We start from the raw sequence: 27,590 nt of genomic DNA on the forward strand, positions 1-27,590 counted from the left end.
GGTGTTTCCCAGGTTTTGTGGAAGTTGGAACATTCATGCGCTATGATGTCTAAGTTACACCTTATCCTGCAGAAAATATTTTATGCTTTGTAGTTCAAAGCAGTTTTTTATCTAGTATTATCCTCCCCACTCTAGAAAAGAAGAAAATGGGCCCCCAGTGGTTTGAGTACTGGTTTTAATCTGGACATTAACTTGGGAGATCTGACTATAAATCTTTTCTCCGATACCTTCAAGTAAAGGCTGAAATCCTTGCACTGAACTCTGTCCAAAACATTTGAGGCTGTGACTAGCAGTCATGGTGGGTATTTCCTTTTTTGGAAAGAAATTAGATACAATGCATTTCAACCATAACCACATGGATGTTTACCATAAATAACCTCAGCTGGGTATGGAAAGAAGTTTCTGGGTGGTTATGTTCACTCCTTAGAAATAAGACAACGCGTGGAAAAACCTTCATGCAATTTGAAGTAGTTCAAATCACAGGAAAATGTAATTCACTGTAAATTTTACCAGTCACATTTACTATGGATCATAAAGGTTAAATTTATAACCTTAACAGACATGCGGTGCACTTGGATTTTACAGTTCACAGAAATCCCAACATCTGAAGAATACAGGGTTTAACCTAGTGTTTGATTGGTTTCATGGTAGTCTGTTTAGGGGTAAGCTACACCACACACTTCCAAATGTAAAAAAAAAAAGTACCAATAAAACTCTCTGGGTAAGTTTAATTTCTTTTTCCATTGGAATTTGTCCCATGGTATTGCAGTTCATTTCTTCCAAGCTACTACCTTAACTCGGAGTTTACTGTTAATATTTTTTACCTTTTTGTGGATACTTCTTTCTATAAGAAGTTTTCTAGTTTGTCTGATTTAATTTCAACATCCCTCTTTTTTTATCTTCTTCTTTTTTTTTTCTTTTTTTTCCCATTTTATTTATTTTTTTCAGCATAACAGTATTCATTGTTTTTGCACAACACCCAGTGCTCCATGCAAAACATGCCCTCCCTATTACCCTCCACCTGTTCCCCCAACCTCCCACCCCTGACCCTTCAAAACCCTCAGGTTGTTTTTCAGAGTCCATAACATATCTTCTATTTTACATGTTTACATATATTAACTCTTTCTCTTAGAATTCTGCCCTGAATGCCAGATACTCACAGCTTCTTAGGACAAATAAGACATGCTGAATGGGTTATGCTCTATGGGGAGAATAAGGGTCCTGCTCTTCCTTTTTACTTAAAAGGAGATGAAAGGAATTAAACATAAACCAGTAAGACATTGGGTCTTCCCTGAGCAAAAGAGAAGGAGCAGTCATTTCCTCTTAAAGCAAGCAAATTGATTCATTTTTCCCTTTCATTAACATAAAGTGCACCCTAACACCTGGCTTGATAAATACATCCTATTCATTTCTCATCAACTGCGTAGCCTTGTAGGGACACCAACGGTGAGACCCACTGCTGACAATAAGATATTAACTGCTAGAGAGTGGATAGTAGGAAGGTGATTGTCGAAACAGATAATGATCTGGACAAAAGTGTGAATAGCATGTGGATGAGATCCCGGGTGATGATGAGAAGCAAGAAGTAATTCACAAGTGTCTGCAGACTTTATAGATGTTAGAAGGAAAGGAAGTGAATGAAACAATTCTAGGTTTGCTTCTAATTCTGCAGTAGCATAAAGACTGTATGGGACTGCATAGTTACGCGGTTGTGCCGAAATGCTTGTGATAAAGGTAAGAGTGGTTGACAAATCCTTGAAATAAAACATTTCATTCTGTCCAGGTGATAAGTCCTTAATTTTATTCCAGTTAAGTAAAATAGAAAAAACTTGAAGGACGCCTGACACCATGCAGAGAAAAAAAAAAAAGAAGAAGAAGCCAAAAATCCTAAGTCACGTAAGAAATACAACCCCAGAGTTTTGGCCAAATTGGAATCTGAACAAACAGATCCAAGGATAAATTCTGTCTGGAGAAATCAAGGGAGGTTTCATGAAAGAAAGAAGAATTGAGCAATGGCCCGGGTGGATCATCAGGGACCCGTTCCAGGGACTTCAAAGGAAGGCAGCCTGTAGAAAAGTACACAAGCCAGTATCAGAAAGATGTCTCCTAGAGACACTTATGAATCGTTCAGAGGGAGTGGAGCGCAGTAGTCATCAGACAACAAAGGGAAATGAGGCTATAAAAGAAAGTGTAGTAAATACCAGGGCCTGATTTTTATTATTTGTTATTTATTTACATTGTTTAAAAACTTTACTTATTTATTTATTAAAAGATTTTATTTATTTATTTATTTGACGCAGAGAGAGAGAGAGAGTGTGTGTGAGACAGAGAGCACAAGCAGGGGGAGCAGCAGGCAGAGAGAGAGAGAGAAGTAGGTTCCCAGCAGAGCAATTAGCCCAATATGGGGCTTGATCCCAGATTCTGGGGATCATGACCTGAGCCAAAGGCAGCCGCTTAACCGACTGAGCCACCCAGGCTCCCCACGTCTTTATTTATTTGAGAAAGAGAAAGAGACAACAAGCGAGAGAGAGCCGGCAAGCAAGAAAGAGCAGGAGCAGTGGGGGATGGGCAGAGGGTGAGGGAGAAGTAAAATTCCTGCTGAGCAGCCCTATTTGGGGCTCCATCCCAGGACCCTGAGATCATGACTGAGCCAAAGGCAGACAGTTAACTGAGCCACACTGGCACCCCAAATATATATACGTATGTATCTACATATATACATATATATATTTGAGAGAGGGGAACAGTACAAGAGAGAGATGGCAGTAGGGAGGGGCAGCAGGAGAGAGAGAGAGAGAAACTCAAGCAGTTCCCCGCTGAGCATAGAACCCAGCTAGGGGCTCCATCCCACAACCCGAGATCATGAACTGAGCCAAAACCAAGAGTCAGATGCTTAACCAACTGCCCCACTAGGTGCCCCTCTTATTATGTGTCATTTCTTTACATTTACTCCAAAGAAGATTGGTAGTCAGTGAAGAATTTCTGAAGGGTCAACTCCAGGCAGAACCTATGAGATTGGAGAGGAACAGACCAGAGCCATTCTGCTTGACTCAGTAGGCAACCCTAAGGTCGTTAAGGCCTCATTCCTCTCCAAATAGTGTGTGGTTTATACGATAATTCTAAACATTTGAGTTATTGATTCCAATACCAGAATCTCTGCCCACCAACATTCACAGAGCTTGAGGAAAAAGAAAAACGTGTACACCACCTAAAATAGATTAGTTGTTAGATTGTTTTGGTTTTTTTAAAATAACCACCTGTTCAGTGTATTATTTTGCTAGGTGAAGCTGAAGTCATTTTCTCTTTTTTGAATACCGTAACAGATTCAGTGAAGCAATCTAATCATCACCATTTGACTATTTTCTAAATAAGCATCATTTTGAATTTTAACCCAATTAAAAGAAAACAGAATATTCTGACTAGTTAGAAAGACAGATAATCATTTAATTACTTCCATAATAGGACAATTCCTTATTATGCTTGATATAATACTCTAAGTCAATTTGTGACCATATTTTACTTTCCTGTTGGCTTAGGAAACATCCTGAATGAACCCTTTATGAGAGTAACCCTTCTCAAGGTAGTATTGCCTCTTTGGCATTTTGCTATAACAAATCTTCTTTTCCTACAAGAATGTCTTTGTTCTTGTTTCATTAAAACCATATACATGGGGCGCCTGGGTGGCTTCATGGGTTAAGCCTCTGCCTTTGGCTCAGGTCATGATCTCAGGGTTCTGGGATGGAGCCCGGCATGGGGCTCTCAGCGCAGCGGGGAGCCTGCTGCTTCCTCTCTCTCTGCCTGCCTCTCTGCCTACTTGTGATCTCTGTCTATCAAATAAAAAAATATTTTTTAAAATATATACATATGCAGTTTCTTTACTCAGGATTCAAGTACACTAAACCTATTTATGCTCCTTCTGCTTCCTTTCTTTTTTTTCCCCCTTAATTTATATATATTAAGTACCTTGTCAGGATATTATGATTAGGTGATTGTGATTGATTAATGTGGAATACTAGTGGCTTTGAGAATCAGGGCATTAAAAATAAAATGTTAAGATCAATGGAAATGTTTGGTGTCTCCTCCATTTGAAGTTATATGCAGGAAGAGAAACAGAAATAGGTGCTCAGATTCTGCATGATAGGGTCAACATAAGGGCCCAAGAGAATGGGAAGAGTGAAGAGTTCAGAATTAGACCAAGTTGTACCTATCTTGTAATACCCAAATATTCTCATGCAAAGATCTGGAAATTCCTCCAGAACCCAACTATAGATCTTAGACGTGTTCCGAAATTTCCCATGTCAAACTAGGGGTAAGGAAAAGAGACTGTCAATAATTGACTTGGAGTATTATACTTTGCCTAGAAGGAAAACTCACTGCATTTCAAAGCATAGACATCGAGAAAACACATCTAAAGGAGCCTGAGATATACCGGACTGACTTGGACAGTTTACTGCCTCCTTTAAAATATATTTAAAATTTTGTTGAGCACAATGTAGGAGGAAAAATAATTTCTCTTTATTCTTTTAGGTCCTTGGCTGAGACCCCACTATAATAAAAGATAAATTAATAGCAGAAAAACAAACAGGAATTTAATAATATGTGTATCTCCTATATACATAGAGGATACCCAGGAATGGAATAACTCCCTGAAATGGCCCAAGCCATCACCTTAAATATAATCTCCAGCTAAAAGCCAAAGAACACACTGGGGTTTGGGGATCCAGTTATGGGAGGTTTCCAGGCAAATCGCAGATTTAAGTTCTAACCTTCTCCCTAATAAGAGTTTCTAGAGATTTTATCATCCCTCTCTTCCTGGTACAGAGAGGGAGACACTCATAAATACAAATTTCTCTTGTAAAAGAGTAACATCTACTAAGTTTTCAGAGCTTTTCCTATGTATATTGTTTCTTAAAAATAATCAGCCTAAAATAACCCTTATGCCAAAGAGGCATATTTTAGAGTGATAAATTCTGGTCCCTTTCAACAACATGTGGGAAAAGTAGCTCTAAGCTCCCCCACCCCTTGGTCTCGTGCCTTCTTTTCAATGCCAGGCTGATACTAAGACCTTCACAGATTCCATACCTTCTCTATTTTCAAATATTCCTTTGCCTTTTTGCTAAGAGATACCTAGAATTTTTACCTAAGTAAAATGTCTTAACTTACATTTAAATTCATTCCTTTTTTTTCCTTCTTCTGCTTTTAAGAAAATATAGAATTAGGTGACATTTTTGTTTTAAAATCCTACAGTTGTAGCAGGACTGTGTCTCTTGGAGACATGTAGCCATCAATCTCACTAAGTATGTGTACATTTCTTTGTTCTTATAATGATTCTTACATGTTTAGTGTGGTCCTCACTTGGAAATACCCATTATACTTTTCTCCCCTGCGTTCATACATATTCTGTTCTCCTCTCTCTATTTACACCTTTGGAAGTCACTCAACTTTCATGGGGAAACATTCATTTCTATATATTTGTTTGGTTGCTTGTTTAATTAAAATACTTGAAATAAATTGTGAATGGTAAGGTCAGCATGATACACTGCATGATGGATTCTGAATGTCAACATCATGATTAGAAGTCCCATAAATGTCTGCTTTCTTTCACATCCAATGACAAGGCCTTGTCTCTGTTTCATCTCGCAGCCCCGACCTCTGCTCCCAAGGATTTGACAGTCATTACTCGAGAAGGGAAGCCTCGCACTGTCATCGTGAGTTGGCAGCCTCCCTTGGAAGCCAATGGGAAAATTACTGGTGAGCATCTCTGCTTTATTTCCAGCATTGCTCTGCTTGGCCTGTAATTGCCTACCTCATGTGCATGGCTCACATCTTTTCTGTATTAGTTTTCTGTCCCAGCATCTCAGTGGACTTCCCGACCCTTTGTGGTTATCTCTTCTTGCCTCCCCGCTAACCATGGAATTTCTCAAATGGTGCCTACAAATACACACACATACTCATTTTGTTTGAGTTGGTTCCCGAATGATGTATATTTCAGTTAGTTTAGACCTTTTGTTTTTCATGTTATGGAGCATTAGGACAACCTTCTAATGAAATGTCTCTGAGCATAAGTGACTAAAAAGAAGCCGGTTGTTTGGCAATTATAAAATACAAAAGACACCTGATGACCGTGTATTTTTGAATGGCACAGACAAAGGACGTTTGTCTAAGGGTTTTTAGTTTCTCACTTAGCTTTTAGCTTCTTACTTAAATCATAAGGTTCGTAAAATACTTAATATTGACTGACAGAAATTGAACTTAATGAATATTTCGCAGTGACAGATTTTATTTTGCCAAATATTGCTGATAACATCAATGCCTAATTAAAGCGTCCATTAGAAGCCTGTAATGTTAATTTAGTATGAAAAATATAATGGAGTTCTATCAGGAATTTTGCATTTAAATGATCACTTTAGGCTTTTAATAGATGTCTCCATAGCATATAATTATTATGAAAAATATTGTATAAGTAAAAATGTGCACATTATAGTCTAATTAACTTGAACCATTGGGTTAGACACATGTAAGAGTCACTCCTTTTTCTTCTTTTCTTGCATACAAGAAGTGGATAGCACTATTATAAATTAACAAAGTAATTCAGTCATTCTCTGATAACAGAGATAAGCATGGAAATTACAGTTCAGATGGCCCACTTTCTTTACGAGTTACTTTCAGAATTTTCCAAAATGAAAAGATAATGTGAAAATTCCAAATGTGATTTAAATTTAAGCCAAAGACTTGTTTTCTCTAGGAGATCGTTCTGAGTGCAATACCAAACAGAAATTTCATTTGAGCTAACAAATATGGAAAAAGAAGAGGGATGGGGCACCTGGGTGGCTCAGTGCCTTCAGCTCAGGTCATGATTCCAGGGTCCTGGGATCCGGCCCACAGCAGGCTCTCTTCTCAGCGGGGAGCCTGCTTCCTCCTCTCTCTCTGCCTGCTTCTCTGCCTACTTGTGATTTCTCTTCAAATAAATAAATAAAATCCTTAAAAAAAAAAAAAAAGAAGAAGAGGGATATTAAATCTCCCCAAAACCGTATATGCTTAGTTGTCACTCTGCCAGGCTTTTTAAAACTGAGGCTGGATTATTCCAATTTTCTTTTACTTTTTCCCCTCAATGTTATGATTTATTTTCATTGGTTCTATTTCAGTACTTTTGTAGATTTTGATTTGTTTACACGATGACTTTTTTATTATGTTATAAACAGTAATTTATAAGCATATGGTAAATCAATAGATAATAAGTTTAAGAAGAAAAAAAACAGAACAGAGGTTGTCTAAATAAAAATGAGTTCTGATGGAAAAAATGTATTTTTGGTAAGGATAAAATAAGCCATATGCCATCCAAATTCTCCTCTTATATTTAAATAAATCTCATCTAATAGTCAGTGTAAACAATAGAATGTGTTTTCAACTCTGGAAGAAGCTAGTTTTCCTTTTCGAGGGAAAAAATCGAAGTCTGTCCCATATTAAGAAATGCAAATGAGTCTAAGCAGTAAAATCCTGTGTGGCAAAATCACAGCGGATAAATAAGAAACCTCCTCCAGGGGTACCTGGGTGGCTCAGAGGGTTAAGGCTCTGCCTTTGGCTCAGGTCATGATCTCAGGGTCCTGGGATCGAGTCCCACATTGGGCTCTCTGCTCAGCAGGGAGCCTCCTTCCCCCTCTTTCTCTGCCTGCCTCTCTGCCTGCTTGTGATCTCTCTCTCTGTCAAATGAATAAATAAAATTTAAAAAAAAAAACCCTCCTCCACATGTTTTATTTAGAGTGTTTATTCAGTATCCCTTCTCACAGTGGTCAAGTAAAAGTATGGGAGGCAATACTTTTTACCTTAAGAGTCTAGTTCATTTATTAAAACTAAATTGTTATTGTCAAGTTGAGATATTTTGACTCAACTCAACTGGGAGTAAACACCAAGAACCCTTAAGACAATTTCTCTTCCATATATATTTTGATTCTTTTAGTCAGATTACTTCCAGAAAACAAGATGATAAAATATTCAAAATACCATTTAGCAGAGGGCCTAGATTTACTATACTCAGTTTCTCATTAAAGTTACAAAGATGCAAAGGAAACGGGGGTGCTTTTCCAGTTTGTCAGAGCATGTGTGTGCCTATGTGGAGGAAGGTGCTCACATCCTACCGATAGATTTCTTTGTTTAACCACATCTCTGCATGTACACAGCTATAAAGCAGGGTGGTTAAGAACCCAAGCTCCTGAGAGAGCTGCCTGGGTAAGCTGACTTTCCCAAGTTTACTTTCTCATTTATAAAATAAGGATAGCAATAGAACCTATTTTGTTGAGTGTGATAATGAAGTGCTGAGAAAAGTCTCTGATGTCCAGTGAGAACTGAAACTAATGAACTATCATTATCCCCACTTGAAATCTATTCTAGGGTGAGGCTTTCTTAACGTACTCTGCATAGAACCTGGATCATCAATTTGTAAATACATATACTTCAAAAAAATTGAACAAAAAAAAAAAAAAAAAGAGAAAGAGATCTAGATAATGCCGATGCCTAAAGTCCTTGACTGTAAATTGGCAGTTTAGGAATTTGGACTGACATTTTCAGGAGAGAATGTTTCAGAAGGAATTAAGCGTTCATTATATGCTTGGCATCCTGCTAAGTGCTTTGGTATTGTTAAGTGAGCCTATCTTCCTGTTATTTCTTGTTGAAATGAAGAGATGTGGGATTTCTAGGGTAAATACCTTCCCCAAAGTCAAATAACCAAGAAGTAGCAGAGCTAAGATTTAAACTCATGTTCAGACTCTTCCTATTACACCATGTTTTTCTCCAGCTTATTAGTATTCAACTAGTCCAAATCAATGACTCTTAACTGATTTACGATTTAATTTATCTGAGGAAGGAGTGAGCATGCTATATTTTAAAAGCTCCCCAAGTGATTTTAATGTACAGCTTAGGTTTTGAAACATTGATCTAAATAAATGCAGCGTCCAACATTATTTATGATCCGAGACCAACACAGTTGAAACAGGCCTTCAGAGATTGCTTCCTTATCAATACGATCCAATGGATAAGATTATGTTATTTTTGGGGGTGTCATGTGATACCCTAGTCCAGTTCCCCTTTCTTGAAATTCTCTTGCATCTTGACTTTTTTAAGATCACCTACCCACTCTTCTGCTCAATTTCAGGGTACAGCTTCTCAGCCTCATTAGCAGACATTTCTTCCACCTGTTTCTTAAGGAGATCTTTTTAGTTCCTTTGTGACTTTCTCTGAAAAAGTGTGGATAGTATAGCCAGGGCTTCAGTGAACACACACTTATGTCTCTAAAATCTATATCTCTATCCAAGGAATTCTAAATACACATATCCTACCTCATATTGTACATTTCCACTTGCTTATCTTATTAACACCTCCTTCTATTGCCCAATCCCTCTTTCTCTCCCTTCTTCCTCTTTATTCCTTTCTTTTTGTTTTTTTGTTTGTTTGTTTATGGAGTTTTCTTTGTCTGTCCCCCACCATAACCAACCAAATAATGCACTATTATATTCCATAATAAGTTACGATGATCCAAGATGGTGGACCAAGCTGGGCACTCACTGCAATCATATGTGTCTAAATAGTCTTACTGCCATCATATAAAAATTTTTCATGTTTACCTAGTTGCAAAAGTTGGAAATTTAACCATCTTGACTTCTTTCTTTGTCCCCTTCCCATATAATCAGCAAAGAAAAATGTAAATGCTCATAATACAGGGCTGAAAATTCTATAGAAACGGGTTTCAGATTTTGTTCAATCTCTTCAGGATCACCATTGACACTTAATAGGTAGTTAATAAATATTTGTTGAGTAGAATAATCATTGAGTTGCTATTAAATCTATTATTAACTTGAAATAAAAATTCCAGCTGTTCCGAATATATTTTCTTAATTATTAATTTATTAATTATTATTTATTATAATTATTAATTATACATGTATATATCATATATTATATATAATTAATTAAATTATTATATAATTATTAATTAATTAAGAAAGAAAGAAGGCAGGGAGGAAAGAGAAAAAGAAAAAAAGAACAAATGTACCATTTACTAAGTAGTCACTATATAGAAGATAATATAATAGGAATACCCACATATATTAATTTCTTAAAATACATTATCTGAGAGCAACTTATTTTCAGATGAGAAAAGGTTGCTTAGATTAAGCAAGGTGCTCAAGGTTACAAAGCCAGGAAATGATAGACCTATGAGTTGAGGTCAGGTCTTCTTGAATCCATAGCCTGTTATTTTTTTTTTTAAGATTTTATTTATTTATTTGACAGACAGAGATCACAAGTAGGCAGAGAGGCAGGCGGGGGGCGGGGGAGACAGGCCCCACACCGAGCAGAGAGCCCCATGCAGGGCTTGATCCCAGGACCCTGGGATCATGACCTGAGCCAAAGGCAGAGGCTTTAACCCACTGAGCTACCCAGGCACCCCTAGCCTGTTATTTTTTAATAATTCTTTATTAGGAAGGAAGAAATGGGTCCTTCATTATGTATTTATCTATAGACATGATTATCAGAATCAACTTTTGAAAGATGAGGAGTTCTCACTGGGCTGAACTCCTTGCTGGTAGGCATCATCTTGGTTTTCCTGGTACTTAGCAGCTGAACAATGGAAGAGAATCTTATCTGTGGAAAGGCATATGGAAAAAAAACAAAACAAAACAGAGGAAAGAGGTGGAATTGAATACTTTTTGACACTTTCTTTTTACAATTACAACTTCATTGTAGAAGTAATCAAAAATGACATATATATGATGCTACATTTTACATATATTTAAACAAATGTAATTCTGATGCCAGAGTGTCCACTGGAGTTAACAATCCCAGCTCTTATCGCCTATGACAGGAGGTAGTTCTCATTATTTGACAAGTTTTGGGGAGTAAGGACAAACATGAAGTAAGAAAAAGTAAAAGAAAAAGATGAAGGAAAAAAAAATTGAATGTGGGGAAATGGATATATAGGTACAGAAAGATTCTGAGAAACCAATGAATTTGTCCCAACCTCTGTGGTTATGGAAATCTCTACAGTAAGACTTCAATAACAGATTTAATATTCTCCAAACACACCAAACTCATATACCCAGATGAAATTGTATGCTTTCCCTAAGACCAATTTTTAAGGTTTTGAATGTTATAGTAGTATATTTTTATTCTGCATCTAAGTTCTCAAGTTTACACACTCACATACACGCACACAAGATCCGCTTTCCCATTAATACCAGGAAATCACTTCAAATACAGTTTGGAATTGTCAGAACCTGAGGCTTATACCTTCAATCGTCTTACTTGGTGCCAGAACTATCATTTTTAAATGCATAACTGAACACTTTTTACAAAGAAAAAAAAAAGCCAAAACACAAAGAGGGCTAAATATTTCCTTCCCACTTGACAAATCAACAAAATCAGGAATACATGTAGCTGACCTGGGGTGAGAACAATTCTCCCAACTTTCAGTGTCATTGGGAACCTACAACAGCCCACGAAAACTCTACAGTTGCACTAAATGTCACAAATGTAAAGCTTCAGTGCTTACTGGCTAAAGGATTTCATTCAATAATAAGAGTTTCAATACCTATTATGTGAAGACAATTTTATTGGTTTCTCTGAAGAATAAAAGGTAATATAAGATATGGCTCTTGAACTAAAGGAATATTTTTATCCTTTTGAAGAGATAAGACATGCACATAATAAAAGTTAAAAAAAAAAAAAAAAAGGTATCACCATACCAGGGTCTTCTATTCAGTACATGTGTTTCTTTGGGGACAAGAAGAAAGACTGCTCTGACTCAAAAAATATTAGACTCTATTGCTATTGATCATGGGGGCTGAGTTGTAAATGAGTCATAAACAACTCCTTTGTCCAGTGATATTTCACAATCTCTTTTGAATTAGAGTATTCCAATTTTAATATTAACCAGAGAGTCCTACAACCTTTAAGTTTTACAGAATTCTTTACCTTGGTTTTTTAATCTTTTAATCTTTTTTTAATCTTTTACTGAGTGCTCTGCATCATAAGACATTCACAGCTGCAGCAGCACCATCTCAACAAATACCAAAAATATTACAGATTCCACATATTGACTAATGCAGTGATTCCTGACCTTGCTTGAACACAGAAATCACCTGGGGTGCAGATTGCCAAGGTCACTGTTAGCCTATTATGGTATCTATTGCTGTGTAACAGGATAACCACAAATTTAGCAGCTTAAAACAACACATTTTTTTTTTTTAATCTCAGTGTTTCTGTCAGTCAGGAATCTATGCACAAGATTTATAGGCATCAGAAATACCTGTATTTTTTAAAGATGGCAGATATTGTTATTTTGAATGGTCTGTTCCATTTTCAGATTCTGTACATTAGACAATGATTTGTCTAATCTGTGCAATATCAAAAAATTATTACTTGCTTTACTGAATACTGTAGTTTATAGATTGTGAATGTATATAATCACTGCAAATTATATTTAGGAAAACATGAGTATTTAGAAGCAGAAGCTAGCATGTGATCAGCACGCTAAATGCAGTCGCATCTATCTATTTGTGCAGCTTACATCTTGTTTTACACCTTGGACAAGAACATACCAATTGACGACTGGGTGATGGAAACAATCAGTGGTGATCGGCTTACTCACCAAATCATGGATCTCAACCTTGACACAATGTACTACTTTCGAATTCAAGCACGAAATGCAAAAGGAGTGGGGCCTCTCTCTGATCCTATCCTCTTCAGGACTCTGAAAGGTTTGAATCATTTCCTACTACAGCAGTGGCTTTCTTTTCCTGTGGGATTGTTGTAAAATACTTATGGTGTCTGTATTAGGAACTATCTTTGCTTTCTCTGTTGGCAACATGACTACAATGGACATTCAAATTAAAATGTACTGTTTCATGCTGAAAGCCAACATGTCAGAGAAAGATCTATTGTGTTATCATATTTTCTGCCTTCAATACAAGGCAGGTATATTTAACTTAATTTTTTTTTTCGCATTTACAATCCTTTTGGAATTTTGTATTGATTTCATGTGTATTGGTTCTATTCAAAATATATTGAGACTTTTTAGTCTTTTTATGTAAGGAAATAAAAATTAAAAAGCATTGAATTAGGTGAATGCCATACTACTGCCAACTTTCAACGTTTTCTTTGAGGAACTATTGTCCTTACATATAAAAAGAAAATTTGTTATGGCAAGACAGAAAATCTCAAACAAAATGAATGTGTTTATTTTAAGGACCTAGGATAACAACAAGTGGGGGAAAAGGAGTCTTACAGTATGATTACGAGAAGAAAACACCCCATGCTTGCAAGAGTAAAAATAGCTGCTCAATTCAAGCATAGTTAGATGTTCATACAAAAAAAATGCTAAGACCCTAGAACAGTGACTACATCAAAATAATCTTCATGTTAGTCCTTACTATTTTAGAACAGTATTATTTTTCTGGAAGACAAATGTTTTAAGAACCTCTATTATTTAGCAACTGAAAAAAAATTGAACGTTTCATAGCTGATATTTAAAGATGTGTACTTAAGCATGTTGTGTGTTGTTCTAAAGAAGGATACTTGGCTCTTAAATCTGTGACCACATTCTGTCTATCGTTATATCTGGCTGAGAAGTTGATAATAGATCATAGCAAACTGAAAAATTAGAAACATGAGAATGGTTGACATTTTCACCCAGGTGCTTGACATATTAAGAGAAGAGTCTTAGAATAATTGTATAGCGATTCAATTCCCCTAGGAACGGTACCCTAATAAATAGCGGACTTTTCGATTCTGGGAAGGGAGCTAGCCATTCAAAGCTGGACTTGGTAACAGCTAATCTGAAAGTTCGCCAAGAACACACAAACAAGCATTCAGCCTAGCCTTCGTGACAGTTCTTAGCGACAGAGTAGAAGTTGGGAGGGAGGCAGGAGGAAATGAGCTAATCTTCTCTGGGTTTTTAGGACTTCATGTCTAAATCAGGTTTCACTCTAAATGAGCAATCGAAAGGAAACTGGTTATTCATTTTGTGGGAGCATGAAATGTAACTAGATACTGTTTCACAAATGCTTCATCTTTATCTATAGACGAGTGCCAAATTAATTTCATGCTCACATTGTGTGCCAACTAGAGATCTCAGGGAGGGTTTAGGATGACTTAAGGCATCCAAATGTAGTAAGCAGCAGAGTGATGAGTTATCACAGGATTCACAGGCCCACACTGATAACCATCCTGGAGATTTTTTAATGAACTCCTTATCTCATTTGGTACTATTTACCTTAAGTACCCTAAACTCACCTATGAAATGATGTTCAGAACTAATTACAAATTCAGGAATTTGTTATGTTGTCATAATTCACAAGCATTATTTCTAATATCCTGATTTGAATGTTTAGTATTGTTTATCCTCAGTATATCATGCTCAAATAATAGACAATTAGATTTTAAAACAAATCTTGCTCATATGGCAAACCAAGCTTCAGATGTCTTGATTGAATTCTAAATTATTCAGAGATACTGATCTTGCCCGTCTTTATGAACAAATGACATTTACATGCATGCATCCTACATGTTACAATGACAAATATTCTAAGGCAAATAAATTACTCTTAAGAGATTTGAACCCACAGTGAACCAAATCTACGCTAAATGCATCACATCATGCAGTTTGCAGAGCTGCTTTAAGACATAAGGCCTCTCTGTTCATCAGAATGTAACTTTGTTTGACAGCAAGAAAGGCTCACATGTTATCCTGAAGCTGAGAAAGCTCTCTGTAGTCTACTGGGTAACAGGCAAGTGTTTCATTGCAAATCATGCCCCAGGCAGGTGTCTACAAGCTTCATTCTTTCATACACAGTCTTTGCAAAGACAGTAGCATTTACTTCTAGAGACTAGAGGTTTGTCTTTGGTTTTAGTCACAAGCAAGAGACATATAGGAAACTCAGTCCATACTCACTGGTTAATGAAAAGGACAGTTACAATTAAAAAAGGATTAAATTACAATACCCTTGTGTACATGCATGTACATGATTGTTTCTTTGGAATGTTAATTAATAGAATCTTGAGCTTGATTCTCTGACCACATAGGACTCTACAAATACACACCTCCCTTCCCCAAATATTTCCTATAAGATACCCATACATGATGAAGCCCTTGCGAGATGTACAAGAGGAATGTCAATCTCTGCCTTTCACGTGGATTGTTCCCTCGGGTAAACTGAGCTTCTCCATGTTGGCCTGTAAAATAATAGGAAGAAAGGATGCTTCTGCTGAAACAGACCAAAGTAGAATTCTGTAGTGGGATGGAGTCACCTCTTACACACAAAAAAGCAGAGTCTTCAGCAATGGAAAGCACCAGAGTATAGTCTGTTCTCTGGGCATCTTTAATCATCATTCTGAAAGGTACATCTTTCCCATCCAAGGATGTAGAACTGAGAGTTCCATCCAGAATACAGAAAAGTTTTAGTCTTCACATTATTTTTGACAAAATAAGTGATTTTCTTGACAAATAGCAGGAGCAAATAAAAAGCCAAGACCCAAATTATGACACTTTTAAGTGATGATCTGTCTATAATAAAAACTAACTTTTGGGATATGTTTTATCTCTGTTGGAAATAGTCTTTAGTTGATAACTTTCTTGAGACACTCAAAATTTCTCAAGTTATAGCCAGTCCAAATTACTAACAGTAAAAAAATCCAGAAGGTAAGAATGAGGATGACATTGTTGCACATAATATTTATTTGTCAATTGATAAAAATTTTCTTAGACTGTAGATGATGTGTGTATGATTACAGATGAAGGCAGAAATGAAGAATGAAAATGAGACGAGACTGATTTTCTTCTCTCTCTTTCTCTTTTTTTTTTTTTTTTGGATGTCATTCCAAACATAGCTCACCTAAATATGAGATCCTAATTAGGGTAGTTTCTCAAGTGTGTCCTGTTCTGACTACCAAATTTTTACCCTTCCTGAATTGCACGGTCACATGTGATCTCCACAAGCCCTCCTCATTCTTCCCAGATACCTGGTTTGGCACGTCCTACAACATAGTATCCTTTCTCAAAAACTATGATAGGATTTCAGTGAAAACTCTATCCCTGTCTATAAACTACAGATAACAGAGTTGCCTATCAAAAACACCTTTCATCAATAATCCCCTAACACTGTAATAAAACAGATCTTGAGAAGTCATTAGTCTTTAAAGGGAGATAGGAGAGAAAATTAAGATAAAAATTAAGTTGTGATGATTAGACTAGGGAAAAATTGGGTTGGACAGCCTGGTGAATTTTTAAAAAAAAAAGGTTTGTTAAATCATGAGGAGCTACAATAACATTTATAAAACTTGTTTAAAACTGGTAGAATCTTAATATAATAAGCACTCTTGTATGTTTAGTGTTTTCCAAAGAGTCATTCAGAGTTCAAAGTCTACTCCTTATTAAGATAACCTTTCTTGGCCTACCCTTTTTCATAGAATATGTTTACATATTATTTTAAAATGAAAGAAATGGTAAGTGATAGGAATTTGTAACTAAGTTTAGTATTTGTCCTTCTGTGAGCTGACATTCATAAACCCTGTTCATCTGAAAGGGGTATTTATTAACATCATTTTTTTAGTATTTCCATTTCTGCGTATTCTTTTGGGCAATGATATGTATCCCATCAATTAAAGGAAGGACTACCACTTCTAAGACCTTTGCTTTATCTTTCAAACAGTAGTGATGGATTTGCTGTGAGACTGCCATCCAGAATGAGAGAACCGGGTGCTTAGGTTAGAGGTTGCTGCCCATGGGAACACTATCATATTTTTCCCTGTGTGAGTTTAACTGAGACATATAAAGAAGCCAACAGCAAGTGTAGTAGCCTACATGTCAAGTTTTAGTGCAATTGAGTTCAATAAACCCAGAAGATTTGAAGCTCAAAGAAAACTCATGTATAGGGGAAATAATTCTAAGTGATGGAGACTGACAAAGATGTACATTGGTCAAAACGTCCTATCACAATTTCTGTAAAAGCAAAGATATTGTAGATTTACCTCCTATATAGTTATATTTGTTTAACAGAAAAGAAGCTACTTAAAAAATTTTTTTAAGATATTTTTTAAATTTTAAAAAAGTCACCTTCAAGGACATTATTCATAATGCACCTGAAGTTGTGAACAAGTAAGAATTCTCTTCACAAGGTCTAAAAATTTATTAAACCATTTAGATTAAAACACATTTACTGTATCCTATTATTTTACCCTATCTATGTAAGAATTGGTTGAGCTCTCTGGTTGAAAAAAAAGAAAAACTGAAGACAAGAAAATAGCCTCTTTACTGTATTTAAAATATATGGGTGATAATTACTTGGTGATCACATGAGCTTTTATGTATTGTGTTTTTAATTAAACATACATGATGATCTTTCGGAGTTGATATGTAGAAGAATGAGACAAATAACATATTTTCAAGAACATGTATAGCTAAACCATTTTCAATTTTTCTCCTCTGACTACTATTTAATAGAAATAATCACATCACCCTTGGTTCCTTATCAATTTGATTTCAACAGGGCTTTAGCCTTGATATGAAAACTTGCTAACAAAACTGTCGATTTGAAGTGTCAGCTTCCTTGCTAGGAAGTGTCAATGTCTAATAATATTTCTTTCTCCCCCACAGTAGAGCACCCTGACAAAATGGCTAATGACCAAGGTATGGTGGCTCAATCTGTCATCTTTTCTCTCCTTGAATCAATTCTATCTGTTAGAAATGTCAGTCATTATTTTGTATTCCTTTTTTCACCTGGGCCATACACCTGATGAAGCATTCACTGGCGTGATAATTAATCTTGTTAATGAAGTTCTGTTTGGCTGAAGCTGCAGGTCTGTTGGGGAAGATGTAAATTTTCTTGAGAGGAAATTGTTTTGTCTCTATTCTGAAGGACCAATTAAAATGTCAAGCTTCTTTGTATGAAATAAATTTTTAGTCTCTGTCTGCACTTCTGAATAATTCACATTAAGTATAATTAAGCTCAGCATAATTTTCAGGCTGCTCTTACACCCTTTCATGAGCTATGGATTAAAGTTCTGTAGCTCCACAGAGAAAAACCATAAATCAAGTGTGCTTTTTCTCTACAGTGAGCTTCTTTTAATAAATAAAAACAAAGTTAGGACAACTTTTTTAGGGCATTGCTATTGTTCATTTTGAAGTCAGAAAGCTTTCACTCAGTGAATCAGATGCTGGTTTGACTCAGAGCATTTTATTCTCCTTCCATTCTTTTGCTAAAAGCTGATTCATGTAGAGAAATATTCATGGCTTTACACAAAGGAAAATGGAGACAAATAAAAGTTATCCATCAATTCACAGGTAGATAAGAATTTGCTATTATCATGATTTGCAGATGGACAAATTATTTTTACATCAAAGGTAATTGGTAGAATTCTAGAGGAGAAAAAGAATAGCTTATGAGTTCTATTTTTCAGCCTGTTATATTCTTTAAAGAAGGGGGAGTTGGGAAGTATTTGCAACTTGTGGTAGTTGGTGATGTCCAGATTTTGTCCACATTTGTTGGCCCAGCGTCTACAGTTTGTGCCGTGTGTCTCCTGCTTTGGACAGTCTGTCAGCAGAACCTGCTTGCAGGTATCATGTCTTAGAAGGCACCATCTTGTAAGGTGGAGGGAACCATTCTTTTCAACAGGAATACTTTTTAACTTTTAAATATTAAGCAGCTGGATATTAAGACTCACTAACAGAAGATTGTCTACATGAGTAGCATTTTATTTAATTATTCTGTGTTCAGGTGTATCCCTGGGTCTTTATGTCACACCCTTGCTTCAGAGAACATGACTGGGACTTCACACATGGACGTAATACAAATGAACAATGCACAGACATGTCTTCCCAAAGTTCACATTTCCATTCATCACCTCAACCTACTTCCTGCTTATTTCTACATAAAATATTTTTGTAAGATCAGTATCTACTAAATGGTAATATTTGTCAACTATTAATGATGAATCCTGATCAGTTAGCCTGTATTTACTTCGGCAAATTAAATAAATTTACTTCTGGCAAATTGGCCAGATGCAAAGCTGGAATAATTAACTAGCAGAAGTGGTTTTATTCTTTCATTCATAAAATGATTACATCAACTTTGCATAGCCTTCTTAAATGAATTTGAAACCTCCACAGGCAGATAATTCCTAATTTTTGAAATTATATATTTAGAGAAATACATAGAGAAAGAGAGAGAAAACATGCCAAAAAAATGTTTTAAGTCAGTGAACCAGATGAAATGTTATATTACTAGCCACTCGGGCAATGACATGCGCAGATTTCTGAACAAATGGATTTTGTTGCTATTTTTCAGTTAGCTGTTTGGTTTTTTTTTTTTTAAATATTATTTTAAGCTACCAAATGTATATTTTGTAAATTGGTCCTTTTATAAAAGAAAAAAAGAATAAATAATTCCCCATTTCCTCTGTTCACACACTCTCCATGGGTTTTTCTCAGATTTTCTTATCAATAGTGAAATCAGATCTGTTATCAGGGAGAAAAGGAATTCCCAAGAATTACTGCCAGTGTCTTGAGTCTATTAATATTATTTGGGCAAATATCCTTTTTCTTCATCTAATACTGCTTAAAAGATTCTCTCACTTATTATACTACTTGGTGCCTTATTCAATCACAACTGGTATACAGTTGTTCAAACTGATAGGTTCTAAATTTTACATCACACTCAAATCACTTATCAACAGATAACATAGTGATTATAAATAAGATCTTTAAATTCTTACAAAGAAAACATGTCAAATTTGCTGGCCATCAAAAGCTCTTTGTGAACAAAATCAGCTTCTACACTGATAACTGTGTAGAAGAAAATTAACCCAGATTGAAGATCCTTCTAAGATTAATGAAAATAAGAGGAAAAAGCCATTCTGAATGCTCCCACTCTTAGCATAGAGCCAGTCATTTGAATATGTTTTACTGTGCCCACAGTTAGACCTATTTGCAGCTCCCCGTGGTGAAGTGATCCCACCGTTACATCTGTGACAGGCACTGAATTTCTTTTGAGAGTAAATTCAACACCGGGGATCAGAGTGAACCTTGCAAAGATGAATCCTAAATAGAAAAATAGGAGGTCGAATTTAATTTACCTGTGAGAGAGGCGGAAAAGTTTTAATTATTTTAACAAAGTATCTTTGTAGACTTTTGTCACAATTACTTTTCTTGGAATCTGAGATATGTCCTAAGGAACATAAATGGGAAAACAAAAAGTCAGTTGCATTTGAATCAGCCGTGATATGAGGAAAATATTTCCTCCCGAGGAATAGCAGTAGTAGTCTGAAAATGATAGACAATTTTCATTGAACTCTTTTCCCCTTTGTGTAGTTATAAATTGATTATACCTAGCATTTTCTTATCTCTCTAATCTCAGCCTCCTCTGTAATTCCCTGTTTTTTGCAGCCCCTTATCTCTTGTTAAACATCCTAATTTTTTTCTCTAGTCTCTTCCAGGCACAAGTGGCCAATAAGTTTGAAGGTAATCATGAGATTTTAGAGATTAACCACAGAATTTAATTTTTAGGAAGGTCAGGTAGGATAGGGAAATTATATGGCCCATGTGAAGTAAGTTCGGGGGACATAGAAATGTTGTGCTTTTTCCCCCCCTTTTTTATTTTTCATATTTTGATAAGAACCCTGTTATTTTGTGTGTGTGTGTGTGTGTGTGTGTGTGTGTGTGTAATGGCAAAATGAACTCCTGTGAAGCCCTACCAGTGTCTCAGTTTATAGACTTCTCATTTGATCCTCACCGCTATACTGTAAGTTACAACTATTGTTCTCATCTTGGCAATGAAGAAACTGAAGCTCAGAGCATTCCAGTCCCTTGTCTGTAGACACACAGCTAGTAAGTAGCAAGGCCATTCAAACCCTGTGGTTTTTTTTTTTTTTTTAAAGATTTTATTTATTTATTTGACAGAGAGAAATCACAAGTAGGCAGAGAGGCAGGCAGAGAGAGAGGAGGAAGCAGGCTCCCTGAGGAGCAGAGAGCCCGAAGCAGGGCTCGATCCCAGGACCCTGAGATCATGACCCGAGCCGAAGGCAGCGGCTTAATCCACTGAGCCACCCAGGCGCCCCCAAACCCTGTGGTTTTTAACCAGAGTATGCTCATCCCATGTTCGTATGTGGACGCATAACAGACCACACACTCCTGTTTAACATGTGTTTATAAGACTGCTGCATCCGAAGGTTGTGTATGGGCATCTTCCCAATATCAACCTTCCTTTCCCCATTTCTGTGAATACTCCAAATAAAACAGCTTTCACTCTGGGGTCATCTTGTTCGTGGGAAGTCACAGCACTAAGTAGGTGATCGTGACAGTCAGTTATCTCGGAAAACACAGAGATGGTGCTAATCCCACTGCCTCAGCCAGCTCAGGCTGCTTATACAAAATGCCACAGCCTGGGGGATTAAACAACAGAAATCTGTTTCTCACAGTTCTAGAGGGTGTAAGTCCCAGATCAAGGTGCAGCCACGTTGGTTTCTGGTGAGAACGTTCTTCCTGGCTTGCAGGTGTCTTCTTGCTTGTCCTCATACGGCAGAAGGAGAGCCGGCTCCCTCATGTCTCTTCCTCTCAGATCAGGGCTGTACCCTTGTGACTTCATTTAGCCTTAATTACTTCCACAGGGCCTCACACTGGGTGTTAGGGATTCAGCATAGATTCTGGGGGGTGGTGGGAGAGCACAACGCAGTTCACAGCATCCACCTTCAAAAAGAAAGCTGCTCTCATCGTGAGTGCTGTGAAGTGTGTAAACCTGGTGATTCACAGACCTGTACCCCTGGGGATAAAAATACATTATATGTTTATAAAAAAAAAAAAAAAGAAAGAAAGAAAGGATGAATACCCAACTTTTGTAGCAACATGGACGGGACTGGAAGTGATTATGCTGAGTGAAATAAGTCAAGCAGAGAGAGTCAAGTATTATATGGTTTCACTTATTTGTGGAGCATAACAAATGACATGGAGGACATTGGGAGATGGAGAGGAGAAGGAAGGAAGAAGGAGGAGAGGAGAAGGAAGTTGAGGGAAATTGGAAGAGCCTATGGACTCTGAAAAACAACCTGAGGGTTTTGAAGGGGCGGGGGTGGGAGGTTGGGGGAACCAGGTGGTGGGTAATAGGGAGGGCACGTATTGCATGGAGCACTGGGTGTTGTGCAAAAACAATGAATACTGTTACGCGGAAAAAAAAAATTAATTAATTAAATTAAAAAAAAAAAAAAAAGAAAGCTGCTCTCTCGCTCTCGCTGGTCATCTCCCCAGTGTTTCAGATGAGGAGGCAGAAGGCAGTGCTTTGCCCAAGGTCGCACAAATGTAGTTGTGGGCAGAGGTGGACGCCAGCACGTTTCTCTCTGACTCCCAGAGTGTAGTCTGTCCACCGTAGACTGCTGCTCTCTACATGAAAAATGTGGCTCTTCGGTCTTCTGTAATGAGCTTAAACCTTTTAGAGTTTCTCACAGAAGCATATATAAAAGCCTCTGTTTGGAATTGCAAAGGGGGATAGCTATGACTATAAAATATAACCAGTTCTCAGAAGTGATAATCATCTGATCAAACTTCTATTTTAAAGGATTGTTTTTACATCCTTATATTCCCCACATGTTCTTCTCCACTTTGAGATGTCGATGTGTAAAAAGCAGTCCTTCTAAACATGAACACAAATGTCTACAAGGTCATGTGTGTTTCCATGTCTGCCCGCAGAGGGCATGCAGAGTAGGTGTTAGGTCCTGTCACAGCACCTGAAAGAAGGCAGGAACCTTTATGAAATGACCCGTGTCATCGCTGAGATGAATCAGAAACAAAATGCTGACTTCACACACTCTCAAGTGTCGTTCCCTCTCCATAGCCTGCAGAACGGTGATCTACAAAGGAGATGGAAATTCAAGGTCAGTTGATAGATCTAGATGCAGGTGACCTGCTGAGAACTGCCCTCCCACTAGGAGGGAGAATTACTCACTTCTGAATCATGGTATCAGCTGATAATGCCCGGCCATCAGCACGCAGTGGGGGCTGCAAGAGGGGTGGAATGGGTTTGGAGACCTCAAATTCTTGTGCCGTCTTGCCACTGTGACCTCCTGTGTGACTTTAGGCATGTGATTGACCTCTCTCAGCATCCTCACCTGCCAAATGATGACTCCTGCCCAAAGTATCTTTCGTTTTCTTTCAAGATTTCAGATGATCGAACTTGAGGACTGGTGTTAGGTTTAAAAACCCAGGCATAGCATCTTTACGTGACATAGTACTTCACATTTTTAGCATTCCCGGGATACATCAATCATTTTTCTATGCACTGTTCGTGTGCTATCATATCATCCTAACATCCTGCCAGATATAGAAAATGAGACCCAGAGATGCTCAAACTTGCCCAAACACTCAACAGCATGTAAGAAGAGGTTAGCCCGAGATACAGACCCCGGCTAAGTAATTTGAGAGTCTCTGCCCTTAACCGCTGTATAATTTCTGGAAATGCAGTGAGTTAATTGGTTCCTGCTTCGTTATCAAGAAAGTAAAACCTAAATGGCATCTCCATACGTTCACCTAGTTTCAAGTTCTTTGTCTGTCCTCAGTAGGGTATTCAGGCAAAGTACTTAAGACTACACCTGCCATTTTACACCTCAGCGGGTTTAATCTCATGAATAAACAGAACGTTAATTGTTTCCAATTTCAAGGAAATAGAGTTTTCAAGGCAGTCTAGTCAAGCTTGGAATTTAGTTAATGTAATCCAGACTTTGCAGGGTTTGGATTACACCAGCCAGGGTGTTGTTTGAAAAATTGAAGGCTTTAGCACCTTTTGATGGGAGCTGTTTAAATGAAAATTAAAACCTCTTTTTACCCTATTATTGGGCGGGGTTTCAACTGCTTTGTTATTCAGTAGCTGCTACACCCCCTTGAAAGAGAGCTATTCTCACCTGCGCTGTTCTCAGGTCAAAATTTTGCAAATCTAGAAATTATGATTATGGTATAAAAGTGGGGGGTGAAAAATGAGTAGTGTGCTTTTGATAAAGGGTTGAGGTGCTTCTCATACTCCCAGCAAGCAGTTAAGTAGCTGCCTAAGTCAACCTCTCAGGAGCTTTTATGTTTCAATAGGTAACTTTGCAAGAAAACACATACTAAGTACTCTTAAGAATTGATGCGATTCATGGCATAATTGTAAATTTCTCAGACCAGGAAGATAGACATGCCCTCCCAAAAATTTCTTTATAAGTTCTTTCTATAAGAACCACTCCGTTGCTGATTGTCCTTCTTTGCTGTAGACATTAGCCAAATACCAGGTTCCTGGCTTGATTTTTCTGCCCACTACTGTTAGACCTGGACTCTGCCTCTTCAGTTTTCTTTCCAAAACAGATGGCTCACCAATGCTTATGGAGTAAAGCCAGTTCTTTGACATCAAGACCCCAGCTGCCATTTTCTAGCCTTAAGACTAGTTCATCCCTCTACATACATCACAGTCTATTAGCAAAACTGTATAAAATCACTCTGAGAAAGGTGCATTTTCCCAACTCCATGCTTTAACTGGTACCATCCTCTTAGTTTTAGCAATACTTTCTCCCTTTCTTTGCTGAGTCAGGTCCTCATCTTCTAAGACTCCCTATCCCATTGTGCTTTTTCCCAAGAAGCCTTTCTTGCCTTTCCCGTCTTTTGTTCTTCTGTATGTCCATAACACCCAACTAATTCCTTGCTCTGTTCTTCATTTCTTATATTTCACTATTTATATTCCTAACCTCTGGACCAGGTTGTAAATTCCTTGATGGCAGAGGACTTGTGTGATTCACAATGTCCTCCCCACTTCTCAGTCTCTAATTGAGAATCGGTCATATTGTAGTTGCCTGGTAAGCATTTGTTGAACTGAATCATGACAACATCTTTGAGGAAACAGTCACAGAGTAATCTGGAAAGAAAGAATTTACCATTTGATCAAAAGTGTAGTTGGGGGGCGCCTGGGTGGCTCAGTGGATTAAGCCGCTGCCTTCGGCTCAGGTCATGATCTCAGGGTCCTGGGATCGAGCCCCGCATTGGGCTCTCTGCTCCGCAGGGAGCCTGCTTCCCTTCCTCTCTCTCTGCCTGCCTCTCTGCCTACTTGTGATCTCTCTCTCTGTCAAATGAATAAATAAAATCTTTAAAAAAAAAAAAAAGTGTAGTTGGGACTTAAAATCAATAATGCTCAGGGCTATGGACACTGTGTATGTTACTGATCTTGGGGAAGATGAAAATGATGTGAAAATATGTTTCCAATAAGGCAAAAATATCTTGAATATTCATCTATTCAGTTAAAGCTAAACTGGAAAACAAGTCCTCTTTAATTCAGAAAATGGTGGTCACGTTTGTAGATGACTCTGACCTCCTATGCACTTTTCTTTATCTCTACCCTTCCTGTCATTTCTTGTTAGCAGAAAACTTATTTTTCTTGCTTTTCCCTGATTGCTTGTAATTATGAGTACAGAAAGGAGAAAAATCAAAACTAATGCTGATAAGGTTTTGAAATTTCAAACATAAAGTATGAAAAAAGTTGATAAGGTTTTAAAATTTCAAACATGAAGTATGAAAAGAATTGGACTCCTTTTGACAGCTTGCTGGTAACAATGTACCTAGCATTGCACTGGGTGTGGTGAGGCATGAGAAAGAAATACAGTCCCCTGGGTCAGTTCTCAAGATTCATGCAATGTAGTTAGGAGGAATATATAAATACTCCATCCCAACATTAAAAATATGAAATGTGAAATTAAGTGGTACCATCTCATACACACACACACACACACACACACATATATACACATATATATTTATATATCTTCATTATATATATATTTATATATCTATCTATCTATATCTTCATTGTAGGGTTTCATATGGGCAATCACTATTGGTAATTACAGAAAAGACCACTTAAACCCAGCACTGGACTTTCGCTCTATGAGTAGAACGTGATTCGATACAAATGATTGCAGAGGGAAAGATTACCTGAACCTTTACTTCGAGAAATCCTAGAATTAGAAAATCCAGATGCCAAGAAGCTGCTCATAAAGTGAGGATCGCAAGGTGCATCCAGGGAACAGTTAGGGCCACTTTGCAGAATAATGCCCAGTGGTAGGAAGAAGGAGAGAAAGAGAGAGAGATAAATTGGTGAGACTTTGCTCTTTCCCTTTGATCTGACATAGCAGTTCTCTGGCTTTCCTACTTTTCAGCACATCAGGTATCTACTATCCACACTGGTCATGGAAGATCAGCATGCTCACCTCCAGAACCCTGCAATCCCCATTCACTCTTGGCTGCTGATGCCAAGCATACCTTGCTTCTTGGTGGGGGGTAGGGTGAAGAAGAATTATGTGGAATAGGAAGAGGACCTAAGTATCCCTGATCTTTGAAAAGTTTTCCTAGCCTTATGTGCCCACTTCTGCTCTGTCTTTTCGGAACTGTTACATTTACTTGTCCCAGTGCTCAGCATGGTTGCTAACTGAACTTTGTTCTTTTGCTTCCAAAGTCTGTCGTGTTCTGTGTGTCCTATTGAAAATGAAGCTACCACTTCAAGTCACACACCAGAACCAACTTTGAGAGATGTTCTAATTTTCATCCAACTCAAACCCCAGTCCTTTTATTTATTAATTCACCCACTAATGGTAAAATCATCAGAGTCAGAGTCAGACCTATTCAGCTGCTTAAAATGAGCTTACTTGCAAATCTTTCTGAGCCACAGTTTATTCACCTATAAAATGGAACTAAAAATTTCTGCTTCATGGATTCATAATTAATATTATTCTCATACTACTTATTACCACAGTCTCTTATAATTTATTCTTCACACTCTGCCACAATACTTTTTCTAAAACACATATTTAATTGAGTTACTTTTCTGCATAAAATATCTGCAATGGACCTTCCTCTTCTGCAAGGTAAATTATAGACTCTGGTAGAGCATATGGGGAATTTTATTATTTCATGTCTGTCTATCTTCCTAAGCTTACCCACGTCACTCTTTTCTGTCTGATCTACTCATTTTTTAATTCTCAACTCAGATGTCACCCCTAAGAAGTCTTTCATCATTTTACTAGGCATAAATAGTCAACCATCCTGTTTTTCCATTATGGCACCAACTTATAATATTTATAAAACTTTTGGCCATACAATATAGTTATTCTTACTCCACACTTCCCTGCTTTGCTAATTTATGAGCCTTTGCAATAGACATTTTATATCCCTAATACCTAGAGCAGTGTGTCCATTCAATACATTTTTTCCATTTTATTTCATTTTATTTCTTTTCAGTATTCCAAAATTCATTGTTTATGCACCACACCCAGTGCTCTATGTAATACGTGCCCTCCATAATATCTACCACCAGGCTCACCCAACTGCCCACCCCCTCCCTTCCAAAACTCCCAGTTTGTTTCTCAGAGTCCACAGTCTCTCATGGTTTGTCTCCCCCTCTGATTCCCCCCAACTCCCTTCTCCTCTCCATCTCCCAATATCTTCCATATTATTCCTTATGCTCCACTAGTAAGTGAAACCATATGATTGACTTTCTCTGCTTGACTTACTTCACTCTGCATAATCTCTTCCAGTCCCATCCATGTTG

The 27,590-nt window shown here is 37.3% G+C and overlaps 1 protein-coding gene across 1 annotated transcript in view; it reads left to right on the forward strand.

Moving 5' to 3' along the window:
* The window catches only part of DCC (DCC netrin 1 receptor), a 1,182,017-nt gene that overhangs the window by 1,058,842 nt on the left and 95,585 nt on the right, over positions 1–27,590 (forward strand). The window contains exons 19-21 of the mRNA XM_046024141.1: positions 5,644–5,751; positions 12,555–12,749; positions 17,642–17,674. Coding sequence (XP_045880097.1) covers positions 5,644–5,751; positions 12,555–12,749; positions 17,642–17,674 — 336 coding nt within the window. The remainder of the gene's footprint in view (positions 1–5,643; positions 5,752–12,554; positions 12,750–17,641; positions 17,675–27,590) is intronic.

Source organism: Meles meles, chromosome 12 (genome assembly GCF_922984935.1).
Source record: "Meles meles chromosome 12, mMelMel3.1 paternal haplotype, whole genome shotgun sequence".
In the NCBI taxonomy this organism is placed as follows: Eukaryota; Metazoa; Chordata; class Mammalia; order Carnivora; family Mustelidae; genus Meles; species Meles meles.